Source organism: Engraulis encrasicolus, chromosome 16, assembly GCF_034702125.1.
Source record: "Engraulis encrasicolus isolate BLACKSEA-1 chromosome 16, IST_EnEncr_1.0, whole genome shotgun sequence".
NCBI lineage: Eukaryota > Metazoa > Chordata > Actinopteri > Clupeiformes > Engraulidae > Engraulis > Engraulis encrasicolus.
In genome coordinates this window covers 18645767-18663325 of record NC_085872.1, presented here as the reverse complement: position 1 = coordinate 18663325, position 17559 = coordinate 18645767, and the positions used below count along the sequence as shown (strand labels likewise).

The following is a 17559-nucleotide window of genomic DNA, read 5'->3' as shown; positions in this document are numbered from 1 at the left end:
CTCTCTCTCTCTCTCTCTCTCTCTCTCTCTCCCTCTGTGTCTGCAAGCATGGGAGTGGTGTGCGTGTCTTTGTCTCTCTATGTGTCTGACAGTCAGTCCCCCTGTTTGTGTTTTTGAGTGAGTGGGGAATCTGTTGCTTACCTCCTGTTTAGGGATGCTGAATGTATCCAAAATGGGGCTTGAACACCTTGGCCGGCTGCCGAGAGAACATCCAGTGTCCACTGAAGCCGTGGCCAAAGACGGGCTGCAGCAGGTCATACGGCTTCTCAGAGTAGTTCACCACCACCACGAAGAGAGACACCACCACGACCAGGCCCGTCACGATCACCGACTTCTTCTGAGAACGCAAAGGTAGATTACATCACATTACATTACACTTAGCTGACGCTTTCATTTATTCAAAGCGATTTACAGTTATTATTTTTCAGGGTATTGGTTACATTCCCTGGAGCAATGTGGGGTTAGGTGTCTTGCTCAAGGGCACTTCAGCCATGGTTGGGGATGTAGGGAGGGGTCAGGGGGGATTTGAACCTGCAACCCCTTGATTGAAAGACCAACTCTCTAACCACTAGGCCACGGCTGCCCAACACAGCAAATTGACAGCAACATTTTCAGGCATGCCATGGAAATAACTGTACTGACATTTGCTCTGAAGACTTTGATTGCGAGTAGTCTATCCTCTTTAGGTATCCCACCAAAAAAACAAAACTGCTGATGTATTCTGAGGAGTAAGTGTTGTGTTGGCATAACGCTTCAACTTCACACCTTCGCAGCCTCTTCTGTTTAACAGTCTTAGTGAAATCTCATGAAATCCCCAAAGCCATTGAGGATAAAGCTATTTAATGTCACTGAATAGTAAATCCCGCTCCAAAGTTCATCTGATATGAGGAGTGATTCTCCCACACCCAGAATAGTTGATGTTCGTAAATCCATACAGAATTGTCAATTTCTTTCTTTCTGACAAAAAACCTAGTGGGTTTTCATGCTGTTTCTTTACACCGGAGCCGTGTTGTAGGCATGCTGATAAGACATGAGTTTTCAAAGAACATCCAAGACGGATAAGGCTTCCAAAATAGAGCCCAATGATGCAACACGTCAGTAACACAATGAAGTTGGCAGAGGACCACTCGAGAAATTGGAATGGCAGAAAATGACATTTTCTTAAAGCTTTGTTGTGAACATATCGTGTCCTGGTAGTGCGTTGTGATAGTAAAACATGGTGGTGTGTTATCACTTTTATACTTATTGCCTCAACATAAAAATAACACGGCTTATTAAAAACGCTACAACTGATATTTGTCTAAAACACTGGGATGCCATTTCCGTCTTTGCTCATGAATGATATACGAGAGATATTTAAATGGTCACATAAGCCTTAAGAAATACACACCGAAATGCATACATGTTTCAGACGAGAACTCTGGTCATTAACATTTTAACATTTTTGAATTAGAATGGTGAGTCTGCTGCCTGCTAGGAGGAGCCTGATAAGACCCCCAGTCAGTGAGGTCGGATTCGCAGATTCTTTGAAGTGGTCTGATGGGATGAAGTTTGCCATCTCCTTTTCAATCACAGAGGGATAATGGGGTGTCTATCTGCAAAACTGGCTTTGCTTGACAGAAAACCTCAGATCTCTTGACATCAGACATTGCAGGACGGTTGCAGCCTGCACATTCCGAAGGGGATCAAACACACTAAAAGAAGTGACCATTTAATAGAGTTGGCTGGTTGAATTATTGCATGACATGCTATGAACTGGCTAAATGTTACATCATACTACATTACATCACTTGGTCATGTGAAATGTGACACTAATAACATCACCATGCATGGATAGAATGAATATCTTATAATATAATGAACAAAAACCGGAGTAATTTAGTTCATTATTAATAGCGCATTCAGGCACATTCTTTTGCATACAGCATATATTTAATGATATACTACATCACGTTGTGCATAAATCCAATCCCACAAATTGAGGCAAAGTAGTAGAGTCTATTAGTGTTGGTAAATGGGTGAGGACATTTACTGCTGTGTCAGACAAACATTAGCTACAATAAAATCACAAAATACCAAAACATTTTCCCAGTAGCATTCATTGTCTTGCAACGAATGAAAGCTCTGACACATTGTTTTGGCACTTTTTGTGGATGTGCAGGGAAGATGCTTTTCAGACAAGGAAAAAGCTGACCATCTGGACTGCCCTGCCACCACACTTGTCTGGCCTCATCTCAAATAAAAAAGGAATGTTCTTTTCCTTCTGCTGATTTTAATGGGCAGCCACAAATCACTGCAAAATGATGTGTCAATTTTCTGGGGTGACTTTAAGGCTTTGCAGAGGGATGGCCTGATGGACTTTTGGCGGCCAGATGGACGACATATGACTCTGCTCATCATGCCCCTATCCATCAGGGGGATAATCATCTCTGGGGTCGTGTTCTGCACAATTTCACTCATTAGGGGCCTTTCAGGGCAGAGAGATGGCATCCGCCGCGCACAGGGCAACAGCGCCATCTCTGGTCCACACACACACCAACAGGGGAAGAGCCATAGAGCAGGGAGCACTGTGAAAGCCTTTTCCCTTCCTGAATGTGACATCTACACCTCTGAAAAAAGCGTCATGGAATTCTGTCTAAATTCCACAGAGGGGAATATTTTTTGGACTGATTCACTGATCGCAATGTTACAAATATTACATACAATAGGGTTACATCAGAGGTGGACAAACTCAGGCCCAGGGGCCACATGCCCGCAGAGCCTTTCCAAAAAAGGCAACTTTTAAATCTAAATTCATAAAGTCACTCAACATTCTTACAACGGCTCCCTAAAACAGGGGTCTTGAGAACTTAACACTAAGCACTGTAGGCTACATCTAAATACAATTCATTATAATGTGCAGGGATGACAAAGCTGACAAGTTACTGTATGTCAGTGTACACTATTTCTTATTACTGACACAGGTTATTATATTATTACGACATCTGGCACTTGTGTCTATATTCTACCCAATGTGGCCCTTGGGCCAAAATAACTACCCACCCCTGGGCTACATGATGTGCATGCCATTACAGAACAATCTCAGTTAACATCAGTGCATACTGTAAAGCATTTATTTCCCCATTTATCCTGCCACTGTACTAACTCTTCTTACTTTATCCAAATGCTTTACAATACAATACAGTACTCTCAGCGTACTCTTATTGCAGCTACAAATGGGTGAATTTTCTGTCGAAAATGTTAATTCCTTTAAGTCTGCACTTGCTACGCTCAGTGTGTTTTTAATACAACTGTACCGTGGATAATGGTGACAAAGTTACGTCTGTTTAATATGGAGTCGTATAGTTTGTGCATTAAACCCAAATTTGAGTTTAGCTATAAGCCAACAGAATTTCTTCAGACCTATGGGTTTTTATAGCACGTAATAAGCTCTAAGGGGCCTTTTCAAGGTACAGGAACTCAACTGGACGCATACTATACATGTTTTTTATGAAGCGTTTTATGAGCCAGCAGAGAGAGAGAGAGAGGCGGCTTTTATGACACAGGCGGAGAGCACCTGACACCTGTCGCTTTGCAAGGCCTTCTGGGTAAACTACTCATAGCTGACATGTGCAGGGGAGCCGCAGCGGATGTCACTATTCCTGGAGCTGCTCCAGCTTCATCTGGGCAGGTATTGATCCCTGCTGGCAGGCCAGACGGGCTCAGAGCTGGGCATCATCGAGGCCCCAGACGCATGAGCATCATCATCATTCTGCAGTCACATCACCCCAGGGAAGAAGAAGAAGAAGAAGGCAGAGAGGTAGGGAAGGAGGTAGGGAAGAGGAGGAGGGGAGAGGTGGGGTGGGGGAAAGGATTGGATTTATTTTCTATTTTCAGTAAAGTTTGGAGTTATTCATGGTTATTATCACTATCCATGGTTGAGAGCAGTGTAACAGCAGGGGAGAACATCCGAGGACTGAGAGGCAGGAGGTATGAGGTATGAATGATCTGAGAGTGACAATAAGCAAGTCTGGCATGTCCACTGGGCAGCACTGAGAACAGAAATACAGTATAGGCCAGGCCTCAGGCTCCTGAATAAAATCTGAATGTAAGTACTACAGTGATGTAAGGATACTAAATGATATGAGATGACTCATGACAACTACTGTTGTTCAATTCACTTATCGCTTCTTTTAAAAACCTGGACTGAAGGTGAGACATGGATATAAAACAACATATAAGACATATGCAGAGGTATGGCCGCCTTTCTCCCAAGCTCTGTGTCCTTGACACCTAAGACAACAGCCACGGTCACGGAGGTATTTTCAGTGCAAAATGCAGGAGTGTAACTTCCAAGCAATTACTTAGTGCATTAAACATCTTTCTTGTTATGGCTGAAAATGATTTGTTTTCATCTGCTGCACTGATATATGTTCATTTTCCATGTCTTTTTGAGAAACGTTAAAGTGTATACCTCCAAGGTTACTGGTGAAGTAATGTACATGGACCAAGAACATCACCAAAAAATATACTCTGCACCACTGCAACACTTCTCCAATACTACTGCAATTAGATTTCTAGGGCATTTTTAACACAAAAATGTTGCAAGTATAAATGCATTCAGAGTATTTTGGCTTATTTGGTTGCTTTCACTTAGTGAGTCTGCTAGAAGCTGCAGGCCTTGAAGGCAATTCATTTTCTTTTCTCCCATTTGACACAAGAGGAGGCTGGAATAAGGTAAAATGTCCATCTTGAGGTAAGACAAATCAGTGGAGGGACTTCAACCAAACTAAATCAATTCCCTTGGTAAAAAGCAATCAGACAATGATTTCCTGCTCACCCTACAATAGGCGAAATGGGTGGGATATAACTTACAGACGGATCCATGGTAATGTTGAAGCACAACAGTTACTTGCAAAAAACTGATAGGTAAGGATCAAAATATTTAGGCTATGTCTTAGTTTTTGCACTTTTGACTATTGCTTTGTTAGTTGCTGTTTTGTATGACTGGTTTGATTTTTATCCATCCTGGTGAAAGATATAAAAATACAAACAAATGAATAAGGTAGATCTTGGTTTTAGTCAATTCAGATAATGTGGATTTTATCTCTCTCCACAAACCAGAGGGGGTTAGATCATTTAGTGGCATGTGGCATGTGCCAGTGACATGCGGAAGTGCCGCAGTGGCATGTCCATTAGAACTAGGGCTGCACGATATTAGAAAAAAATGCGATACACGATAACATAACTGTATACTGCGATATCGATATTACTCGCGATATTTAATATATACATATATTTTCCCCTCTCTACTTGCCATTCTACAATTTATCATGAATAAAACAACTGAGAGCAATGTTTTATTGCCAACATTATTTTTTATTAGGGAAAAACATGGCTAATATACAGCATCAACTTAAAATGTCAACATTTTTAATGCATTTTTCAATCTTCTCACCAAATTTCCTGTTATTAAAAATTAAAATCTGGTTGCGATACGTGCACAACTGTTGCGATACGTGTATCGCAAGCCGTGATATCGCGATATCGATGTGAAAGTACACCAACCTATAAACATGCCGAACTGTGCCTAAAACAAAACTCATTCCTAAACCTAACCGGCTGTCAGTGTCTAAACCAAAACTTATTCCTAAACCTAACCTGTCAGTGAAAAATGTGCCAACCTATGAACATGCCGAACTGCGCCTAAACCAAAACTCATTCCTATCACACCTAACCTGTCAGTGGAAAAATGTGTTTTATAATAGCATTCCAGTGATGCCACTTCCGCATGTCACTGGCACATGCCACATGCCACCGAAGGATCTAACTCCTACTGCCACAAACTGAAATATTCTCGGGTGAATAGTTGGCATTTAGTTGACTTGATAGTTGACTTAATTTAGCCTACTTGAACAGCTTTAGTGACTTAAATGGTGAACACTCTAACGATACAATATCAAGATTCAACAGAGAAAGTGTATCCATCTTTGTTACCATCTTTGTGAGGAATCACAAGATGTCCTCAAAGACAAATTCCTGTTTTTCTGGGCTTTTCTACTTTTATGGGACAGGACAGTGAAGAAGTGAAAATAAGTGGGACAGAGACACAGGATAGGGCTGGGAAATGACCAAAGACGGACTCGTACCCGGGTCCCCATGGGCCCATTCATGGATAGGTGTATTAGCCTGCTGTGCCAATGATATATTTCCATGTCTTTCTTTTTATTTCCAAAATACCACATCCAGCATGCTGCATTAATTGACTTGATTTTTATTTATCTATGTTTGTCTTTTTGATCATTTTCATCTGCCGGATTTTAATGATAGTCCAATTTACTGAATATGCATTTTTAGCCAGTTCACACAAACTAATTCTAAACCTCAGTATCAATCTGAACTACATTGTACAGCTCAGAAATAACATAACTATAATGGCAAAACAGAATTGCACTTCCTAAGCGCAAAGGAGTCCTTTGTGCCCTTTCCCTCTTTTGTCTGTGCTAATACAAGTGTGTAATACTGAACTGAACTCGTGCCGAAAAATAACACCCTCTCTGTCTATAAAGACTTTCTGTAATGAGGACAGTCAAGATACTCGTCAGTTACGTTGCCCGCTTGATAACAACAGATCACAACAAACCCCGAAGAAATTATCGAGTGTATGTGTGGTGATCACAGGTGATTCATTTTGAGGAACAAAATTTTGAGGAGCACAATTTACAAAGAAACCCAACAACAATAAAACATGAACATTGCTAGCATCAACAGTGATCACTTATTCTAGGCTATCTAATGACAAAGAGAACATAATCCCCAAGCCCTGGATTAAATGCTGTTCGACTCTTCTTTTTCAGCATAACTTTGCTGCCACCATATGTCCACTCTGGGCTGTGGTGGTGACTGAGCGTTAGTGTAAAAAAGCACTGACTCCAGCAATGCAGGGAGCAGCCGGCAGATTTACTGTAGGGGCCAAAAGAAATGCTTACGTTATTACTATCTGCTCGCCCAAAACTTTTCAGCTCACTTGTACAAATAACCACAAGCCAAGAAAAGATGACCACAGCAAAAGCAACCAAACAAATGCACTATGAAAGCTTGGTGCATGAAAGGCCAATGAGAAATTAATTCAGTGCCTAGGGTGGTCTCCCGTCTGGAAGAAGACAGTGTACACAGTGGTGTTTAAGAGGTCGTAATAACAGCCATGTCAATGCTCATGACTGAGGCCAGTACATATCATACAGGCCCCACTTTGCAGCAGTGGAGGGGAAAATTGTCATTGACTAAGAGATCAGTGATGGTAGATGTCAGCAAGGCTAGGGAGTTAAATTGAGATTATATGACACCACAACACACATAAAACATGCTGAATGTGCTCTCACACAGAATGCATTGTACGCACGCAAAAAAACACACACACACACACACACACAGATCTTGTGCATACATCATGAAAGCAGAAATAAATCACAAAGTATCAAAACGTATGAACTTCAGAAATGCATCACTTCCACCTAACAACAAAATAACGAACAAAAATGCAGCAACAATAGGGGCACCTGCACCATGAGATAAGATAACATAGACTAATGCCAATTGTTGTGTATCTGTCTGTGTCTCGCTATGTCTATGTTGCAGATGCAAAAACTCTGTGATCCTTAACAGCATGCAATCTTTTACCTCAGGGCCCTGATGCAACCACCACAGTGGCTTTGAAATCCAGAACACCAAGCAGTTGCCCTGCCACATGCACTCTAGAGACCAGGCAGGTACACCTCTGATCATGTGATCCCCACTGAAGCCTTTAAAAGGGACCTGGAAGGATGCCTGCAGCACACAGCTCATCTCTACTGTAGCTTGTTGACATAATGCATGCAGGTTTTAGTCCTGGTTAAGATCTGGGACAGCTTGTTCTGGAAATGGTACTACTGGTAGACCACATACCTCGCCATCTGCCTCACTCTGGAGGTAGGATAGGATGTCGATGAACGGAACTACTATTACATACTAAATCCCTTCCCAAATACTGTATGTTCCTCTGCTGTGTATGTTTTTTGTTTGTTTGTTTTTTTAGCATGGCACAGATACGCCTGCCCTGGGGATATTAAGCAGCTTAAATAAATAAAACCAGGTGTCTGCCTGTCCATGCAGAAACTTTTACGCACTTGCATATGGCACCTGGCATTTAAAAACGGCTGCAGAGCAAAGTGGCCAATAAGTACAGCCACACATTTGCCTCGTCTATCTGAGATGGAAAAACGAGCCATACTGGTAAACTATTTATCGATGTATTTGGCAAGAGAAGAGGCTTTTCCATTCAATCAACACTTGATCTATTTTGTTAACCATCTTAACAGCAAACTGCATCCTATGTCCCACAAGTAAAGCACTTTGCATACTGTATATGGGTGATTCTCACGAAGCTAAAAAAATCAATGGCAATGAGGTTTTAATGATTAAATATGACAGGGATTCTTTTGATAATACACACTACTGTAGAGCAAGACGTGTACTCTCTGGCACACTAGTTAATTTTTAAAAATGTTATTTTTATTTTCCATTTTTTATGCATTTTATAGGCAAATTCTCATTACCGAAATGTGTCCCGACCAAAATTTCTGGTCTTTGAATTAGGTTAAAACATAATTAAAAAATTAAAAATACGTAAATGACACTACAAGAGCGTTGGTCTATGTCTGAAGTTTCATGAAGTGTTCCTTGTTGGCAAATTAAATAATGAACACTAATGAATATTTCAAGAAAAGATCGTGTCCCCAAGTTTTTCTTCTCATTACCGCAATATATTTCAGAGCTACAATTAAAAGCCATCAGAATTTCAATATGAGCTGAAACTACCTACAATTCATGTGTACCAACAGGAGATTCAAGATGGCTACATGATTAGTCAGCCTTATTGTTTGTGCCTGTAAAATGTCACAATTTGTCTCAAAAATATGCAAATACGACAAAAGTGGTTCTCATTACCGAAATTAGTCAATATTTCAAAATGAAAAAGATTTTTTCATTTTAAACTTGCTTGGTAATAGGGTATTCCTTTTCAGAATTCAACAATGGTCATGAATTAGCTATGTCATAATTACTCAAGTTACAGTTAGCATTATTGTGCTGAGCCATCTCATTACCGCAATACACATTCTCATTACCGCAATGTTTTAAGTACCTTTCGGTAATGAGGATTGTCAATTTCGGTAATGAGACTCTATGGTGATTTACATTTAGAATATATTTTCATGACATATATCCATTTCGCTTTTTATTTATTTACATTTTTAAACATGCAACTGCAACCTTAAATACAAATTATATTTTTGCAGTATAAATATTGTCACTATGTCACTTAATTACAGTTAAAGCACTTGATGAAAGTGTTAAGTGACATTGCATCCATTTCGGGTTAAAATATGCAATTGTATTGAATCGATATTCGATATACAATATTGTAAGTAAACAAAGCAAAAGTAAATGCCTAACATATGCAATAGCTCTAATGGGGGTTAGTCTGTAAAAGTAATCATCTCCCTATACATTACATAGGCTAAATTGAGTGGTCATACAGGTGTTGTTCATAGACCATTTTTTCTGTTCTCATCCTTTCTGGCAAATGTTGTGGTGACATTTATATTTTGTCCCACCCTTGGAAGAATCGACTATGGGCAAGAAACCCTGTTGTGAGAGTTCATTGAGAGTAGCAAGTAACAACTTAATTCTTGCTCATATGCCAATCCATGAATCAATATTCCACCCTCGAAATGTGGTCCTTTGATGCAAAAAAAAAAAAAAAAAACTGCCTAGTGATGTCACCCAATGAAGGCAATGGCAAACAACGAACCCAGCACTCGCAGTGAAGTTGTCAGATTGCGTAGATGGCAAAAAGGGAACAAGTTGGGAGACAAAATCGACTCACTTCAAGTCTATGTGCTTTTCCAGAAATTGACAGATTTTTTTGCTTCCTGTGTTTGGTTGTCATACCCTAGTGGGTTTGAGTATTTATCCTTTTTTACTAACTTGACTTCCTTCCAAAATCTTTGTTTTGGATCCAATTTGATCATTGTTAAAGGGTGGCACAAAAGGCTTGGCATTTGAAATAGCAGTGAATAGGCCTTTTTAGCGAATTCAGCGAGAAGTAGTTTTTAGAATATTTCAATCAAAACTAGTAAGAAGAATCATTTGGAGGAATGCTCTAGTTGCCTTTCCCAAATTAGAAACTCCTCATGCATGTTTTTTGCAGTCTTAAGGAAGGTTTCAGCCCCCATACTCTGATCCTTAAGCCATGCTCAAACACCCATGTACCCATCTTTTAGTCATGGTGTGGGTTCTTGATGTCCTGGGTAAGTGGAAAGGTAACGGGATCAAAACAGCCTCAAAATGCACTTTGCACTGATTTAGATGCCCATTAACAGCAATTCAAAATTCCAAGTCTATTGTGCCACCTTTTGACAAGTATCAAACATGCTAGAAAATGACAAGGAAGTTAAGGTAGTTCAAAGGAACAATACTGCAAGAGAAGAGCAGGATTTTGCAACGTTTTAATTTTGTTTTTCATGCACCCTATACTAATTATGGGCATGTCTGATATTGTCCTAACCAACACTTTTTCTTTTTAAAAAATGTGAGTGAAGTGAAAGCCCACTTGGGAAACTACAACTCCCATTGTCATGATCCAGCGCTCCACAGCACACACATGAACACTGCACATTGCACACAACAGAATGGCAGTTATGCCTCACCCGCATTTATGCCTCATCCCCAATAGCGCCCGAACGGGAGCAGTACCATGCTCAGGGTACCTCAGTCATGGAGGAGGATGGGGGAGATCACTGGTTAATTACTCCCTCCACCAACCTGGCGGGTCAGGAATCGGGAGTCTGATGCCCTGACTGCCATTAGTGTGCAATGTGCAACTCAAACAGTTAGTGGTGTTCAGTGATATTTCATAACACATAACGTTCATAGTGAATTCCGGCTTTGGTCCGGACAGTATTATGGTGATACTGTACCGAAAATGTACCGAACTGTGACCCTAAAATCAAGGTGTACCGAACCGGCATACCATACAACCTACTCTAGTCATCTCCTGTTCCTTCTACTTCCTACTTCCTAGTTGCCGGTGCGCGCCGAGTCAGAAAAAAAGTCCAGTGCACGACCTCGCACTGCGACATGATTTCCCTTGTCATAACAGATTTAGATTTCTGGTCCACTATAGATTTTTGGCTGGAGAGATCAGTGGTGAGTTGTGATATCATATTCAGGGTGGGGATGAGGAGTGGGATGTATGCGCTTCATTGGGGGTCATCAGGTAGCTACCCTCCGGTGTTTTGATGATGGACTAACTATAACTTCAGAGTGCACCCCTTGGCCTTCACCCCTTGTACTATGATGTTACTTTGGTGCCCAGGAGGTAGGGCTGCACGATTATGGAAAAAATCATAATCATGATTATTTTGGTCAAAATCATAATCACGATTATTGATTTTTGCTGATTTTTTTTGAAAATTACAACAAGGTGAAATATAGCCAAGAATGAATTACATACGGGATGAGCAAAATTAAATGAATTGTAATAATTATGTAAAGGCCATAGCATGAAACTTAAGTGGACACCAGAATCACCAGCCTGTCAGTATGTTCTGGCTTCAAGTACGCTCTCAAAAGTAGGTCACTATTGCCACGATTAAATCACGATTAAAATCATGAGTTCGATTTCACTATTTTATCACGATTTTGATTATTTTTCGATTAATTGTGCAGCCCTACCAGGAGGGGCCTCGCCTATTCACCTACTGCAGGGGTGGGGAGCCTTTTTCATTCGAGGGGCCTCTTCAAATTCATCCGAGGGCCGTAAAAGTTCTCAGAGAGCCGTACTAATAACACAAACTAGGATTTCCTCCAGCACTTTAGGCCTATATTGAAGGCAGCCACCTTTAAAACAGACCCTACCTTCTCTAGTTCCCCTGAATATAACTTAATTGTATTGCAAATGTATTTTCTAAGATTCCTTTACAAAATGTGTCATATTTCATGTGAAGCTGCATAACATTAAATATATATCGGGGGCCTGATTAAACGGCCTCAAGGGCCACAAACGGCCCTCGAGACAGGTTCCCCACCCCTGACCTATGGTCTTTTATGGTCTTTGGCTGGGTTAAGTCTTGAATCCCAATATCCTTCAGTAGCTTAATGAATGGTTTTATATAGAATATATTTATCATCTTATTAGGTGTCATTTGATTAGTTCTGCCCTGGAGGCTCTGTCGTTATGCTAATAATAATAACAAATAACACATAATTTACTAATATTTGGCTTTAGTTCAATTTATTTCTCCTTATTCTCATTACCGAAAACTCATTCTCATTACCGAAACATATCCCTCATTACCGAAATGAGCACTTAATTGTAAAAAAAAAAGTACTAAAGGAAAACTGTATTCATGTATATTTTTTATGAACACAGTACCTTTCATGTTTCTTTCACTTCAGTATATTTTTGGACCGAAATTGTAGGTTTTCACTGATGTATTCTAAAATTAAAGAGGAAATCAAATGATCCTATTGCGGTAATGAGGTAAAATTGTAAAATTCTTAAACTAAAATAATAAGAAAAAAAACTTTTTTGAGTGTTTTATGTAGCCCCTAGTACAACTATCAATATTCAATGAACACAACTGCTAGAACAATTAAGTGTCCTAATACATTTCATGAAAGAAAAAAATTGCGGTAATGAGCATTTTAGCAGACATGGACCTATAAAACGTTAAAAAATGTGTTTTAAAAAGTTGTCAGGTAAGTTGATATTATTGTGCTTAGTAACTGGACACTTTGATGTAACTGATTCAAAAAGAAATTCAACCAAAAAAGCATTTTGAAAAAATGGTTGTCAAAACACCTTTGTTGCACGTTTCGTGAGAATCACCCAAATGTATTCAAAGAGTAAAAACAAAACAGTTGTAATTTTATGGTAGGGGCAGGACTGGGCAGGCAGCAAGAAACTAGGTTATATACATACAGCATTCCTATTTTGAAAGTAGAGAGCAACTCTGTGTCACAAGGGAGAATGCGCATCATTTCACAGACCATCAAGAGCTGTGGGAGGGCAAAATGTGGGAGGGCAAAATCTGTTTAAGGCAGACGTGGAACAGTTAGCAATAATGTAAGAATCCAAGACAACAGAAGCTGATTTTCAGCTGATTTGGGAATCCAAAGAGGCACATTTACCATATGTGTTTACCTATGCTGCTGTTCCCTTCATTAAATTCCAGAGCATGCCTGACCCCAAAAGATTACCCAATCTTGACTGAATGAGTGATCATTTCTCCTCACTGTGTTGAAATTGTGCCAGATGGGTGGCATTGCCAATTGTGCAGATGGACAAAAAAGTCCCCCCGTACAAAAAAAATCTACAGGAGTTAGAGACAAAATAATAGCATTTCTCCTTCTCGCCTTGGCAGACAATGAAAATATAATGATAAATATTTGTTTCAGTTTTTCGCACTTCCTATTTGGTTATTAGGAATAAATGCACTTGTGTCTGCAATGCTGTCCTGTACCAACCAAACTGCTGTCTGTCCACATCTGACCTTTGCAGAAGAGAGTAGGCAGTGTGGTGCTAAGGGCACTCTGTAAGGGATTATGGAGACAAAAGCTGCCACTGTAAAGCACAAATGATGCTCTTACTGAACTAAAACTAAAGGAGCACCAACACCATTAATGTCTCCCTCCTCAATTAGGTTAATGCATACAACGGTATGCTACAACTACTGTAGTAAACATCACTATATGTTCAAGTCTAAAAGAAGGCATGGCAGGAAAGATATTTCTGGATAATATTCTGTTATCAAACATCTATTGTGTTTTTTGTTTAAATTGAAAAATTCTTTCGCAAACAAACTTATCTTATTTTGCATGAGGAAGGCATAACCAACATTGTGTAATATTGTGAAGATAGTCAAGTGTGCACATTAGTAAAAATGCCATGCTTTAGAAAAGATAAGTTGTCATATTGTGAATCCATATAAACAAGTCCCATTTGTTACAGAGGGCACATATGTCCACATTGTAAACAAGACAATTTTGGTAAAAAATGTTTCGTTTTGATTCCAAACAAAAAGTGATCGTTTTCAAAACTGGTGCTATCACAACACACGTTACACATTAAAAATGTGATGACAGGCAGCAGGTCACCAGACAGCAGTCTTGGTCAAATAGGCTAGTAATTCTACGAAAATCCTCATGCATTGCATAGACCTCGAGTCAACAAAAGCTTTGGGAAGAGGAAGGACAGGAAGGAAGCCAGCTGCCAGACTGAGGCCAGTAATTGGTATTCTACACCCACATGCACCTCCCTTACGAAAAACAGACCTACACACATTGGTCAGTCACTACTGTTAACTGTACTGAAGCATCAACTCTTTGACCCTCATTCTGTCGTTAAACGCTTTACAGAGCAAAGATGGTTTGCTTTTTCCAAAGTTGCCGCAGGACACACTCTGACCTATTGATATTGTGGTAAGCAACTGTTGCTGCTTCTTAGGGAAAAAGTAAATCCTTCTGGTCTCGCATTTTTATATGTTTGTACACACAAAGATACCGACAATTACAAAGACAACAGAGACGTATTGTATCACAGATACACACTGACAGCTTGAGTAAGTTCATTCCCCGTTCTCTTCTCTGTTTGGCCCGAATGATGATGCAAGACTGTCTGAGAGTGACTGGACTGGTCTTGCAACAGATGCCTGATGAGTGATGCTGCTGACGACTACACTCCACACTACAGTCTAAACAAACTCTCCCCACTGACTCACCATTGATGTGATAGTGGTTACACAAAAACACTCAGTCACCAAGCTTCTCCAACTTTACCAATTAGAACTTCGACCAGTCAACCAACATTCCCATACAAATGAACCACAAGCAAGCTGAGCAAAGCACACTTCCCCTAGCAGTCAGCAGTTTTGTGATTTTAAATGATGGAGATGATACAGATGCTTCTTCTGTGTATGAGTGGTGTACCGACTGACACACACACTGCATCAGATCATTTGTCTGATGGATCGTATAGATCCTACTAATAGGCCAAAGGATGCTCATGCCAAAACAAAATGGTGCAGCAGCAGCAGCCTTTTGTCATTAGTTATTACAAGACAGTGACCCGATACCTGACACAGCAGGCAGAGCACTACTATCGCTCGGAATATATCTTACAGTACTTGCAGGAGACCCAGCTAGACAAAGGGACCAAATAACCCTGAGAATAGCCAGTGATGACCCACTGCACTGTCTGGGCCATCTGCAATTTCTGAAATGATACTTTGCGCTGTACACGCCAGTAGGCGGTATCTCCTAAACACGCCCTCAGCTTACACAAACCCAAGCCACAAACAGAGAGCTAGGCTACCACAGCAGTCAGCGAGCTCAAAATTGTTACTCACAAAAAGCCATGCAATTGTACCATTTCCACTACAACTTAGCTGCTCTTTCACCTCGCAAAACCAACCATGGAGGAAAAGGGAAAGGTTTCAGAATGGCCATCATTAAAAAGCTCGAGATAAAAAAAATACTGGCAATACTTCTAAGAAGCCAACTGGACAGGATGTCTGGTGTGTGTGTGTGTGTGTGTGTGTGTGTGTGTGTGTGTGTGTGTGTGTGTGTGTGTGTGTGTGTGTGTGTGTGTGTTTGAGATCCTTGCCAGGATGCAAGATGTGGGCAACACAAGCAGCAGAGGGAGCAAAACTAGAACACACAGTAGCTGGGGCTGGGCTGGCTGCTCTGATTTCTGCTACCGACTCTCTCTCTCTCTCTCTCTCTCTCTCTCTCTCTCTCTCTCTCTCTCTTTATATGCTGTACTATCACAGGTAATCCTGGCATAATATTCCACATCACAAAAGAAGAAATTCATTTTTAAAATGCTCACAACTGGGGCACCTACATGCTGCAGCAGAATTAACAGCTTTGCTGTCCGTGCAGCACATGCTGTTTGTTATGCCTCAGACAAGTTACTTCAGTTGCATATTACTCCATAAAAAACATGCCTGCGACATTACGTTTCTGCACGGCTTGCCAAATTGGTGACCTCGCCTGTTCTCATTGTCTTTGTCATTGTCATACTTGTCTCGAGGTTAATCAGTGACCACACAACAGCACTGTGGCAAATCATTGCAAATATGATTTGTAGACAAAGAAAAGCTGCTAGATGATGAGATTTCTATGGCTGTGAGAGCAGGCCTCTGTACGCGCGCGAGAGAGCTATGAACAGTGAAGCCGAGGGAGGGGAGGGGGGGGGCAAAGGGGTCAATTGTCCCGGGCCCATGTAGACAAGTGGCCCAGAATTGGGTCTTCATTGCATTGTATTTATTGAAGGAGGGGGGGGGCTGGGGGGGGGGGGGGGGCTGGGGGTGCTTTTAGATGACTTTGTCCTAGGCCCAGCAAAAGCTATCAGCGGCCCTGGCTATGAATGCAGCAGGCCAGGCCTAATGCAATTAGTTGGATTTTCTGGTTGGGCTCACCATTGGTCCAAGGGCAGCCTACAGCCAGGATCAGGCATGCCAAACTCACAGCAAAATTCACATGCTCTGCAGGATCAGCGATCACATGCTCGTCTGTGGACTGGAGGGGGTTCCCTAAACTCAATACTTTCAGTTGTGGTAGCAAATCCACTAAGACTCATCTACTAAGGGAAGTTATTTAAATTTTCTGACCAGGGCTAAACTTCGAACATAAAACTGAAGATTACTTAGCTGCCACAGGACTGACCATTTCAGTGGTTCAATGGCTTCGCAAACACAAATGACTGACTGACTGAATGACAGAATGACTGAATAAACAAACGACTGAATGAATGAATTGTTAATTAACAAATTAACTAATGAATAAACCTGATCTGTTCTGAAATAAACCTGATCTGACCTGAAAGTCTTCACGAGCGCTGATAACAACAGGCTATTTTGGTCCCCCTGAGTCAGCACAAAACCCATCACAGCCACCTACAAGAGACAGAGTGATGTGTGATTGCACCAGAATGAAAATCCTCCCAAACTGACAGAGGAGAGACCAGCTGCTGACAATCTCCCCTGGCCTCTTCACATTTGGGCTAAGCTACTTATGTGCATAGAACAATAGCAACTACTCCAAGCCAGATTATGCTTCAAATGAAATGTCAGTGCAGTCCCTTGCTGCTGCTACTGTGTGTGCAAACCCCAGTGTCTATCTTGAACATGCACTGTCTTGGATGGGTCGGATCATGTCTTGCCTGGGTCATGTCTTGATCTTGTCTCATCTGCACTTGCAGGGTTGCGACTTCACAGCTTTTACTGTTCAATGCCTCTTCACCTATCTCTCTCCCTCTCTCTTCTTTCTCGTACCACTGCTTTACCTCTTTTCCCATCGCCTTCTCACATTAACACCCCCCCCCCCTTACCTTTTCCTGATTGGAGCAGCAAGGGCTAAGTGGTGGTAAGTGGTTCATCTGCATGCCAGACAAAATAAACACACCCTGTGGTGATACGGATCACTATGATCACACAGTGCATGATTTTGAATTCTTTGACTACATTGACCTCCTCT

The 17559-nt window shown here is 41.0% G+C and overlaps 1 protein-coding gene across 1 annotated transcript in view; it reads right to left on the bottom strand.

The window, feature by feature from the left end:
- The window catches only part of LOC134465323 (alpha-N-acetylgalactosaminide alpha-2,6-sialyltransferase 3-like), a 73309-nt gene that overhangs the window by 50126 nt on the left and 5624 nt on the right, over positions 1–17559 (bottom strand). The window contains 2 exon segments of the mRNA XM_063218938.1: positions 142–159; positions 161–337. Of these exon segments, the coding sequence (XP_063075008.1) occupies positions 142–159; positions 161–337 (195 nt within the window).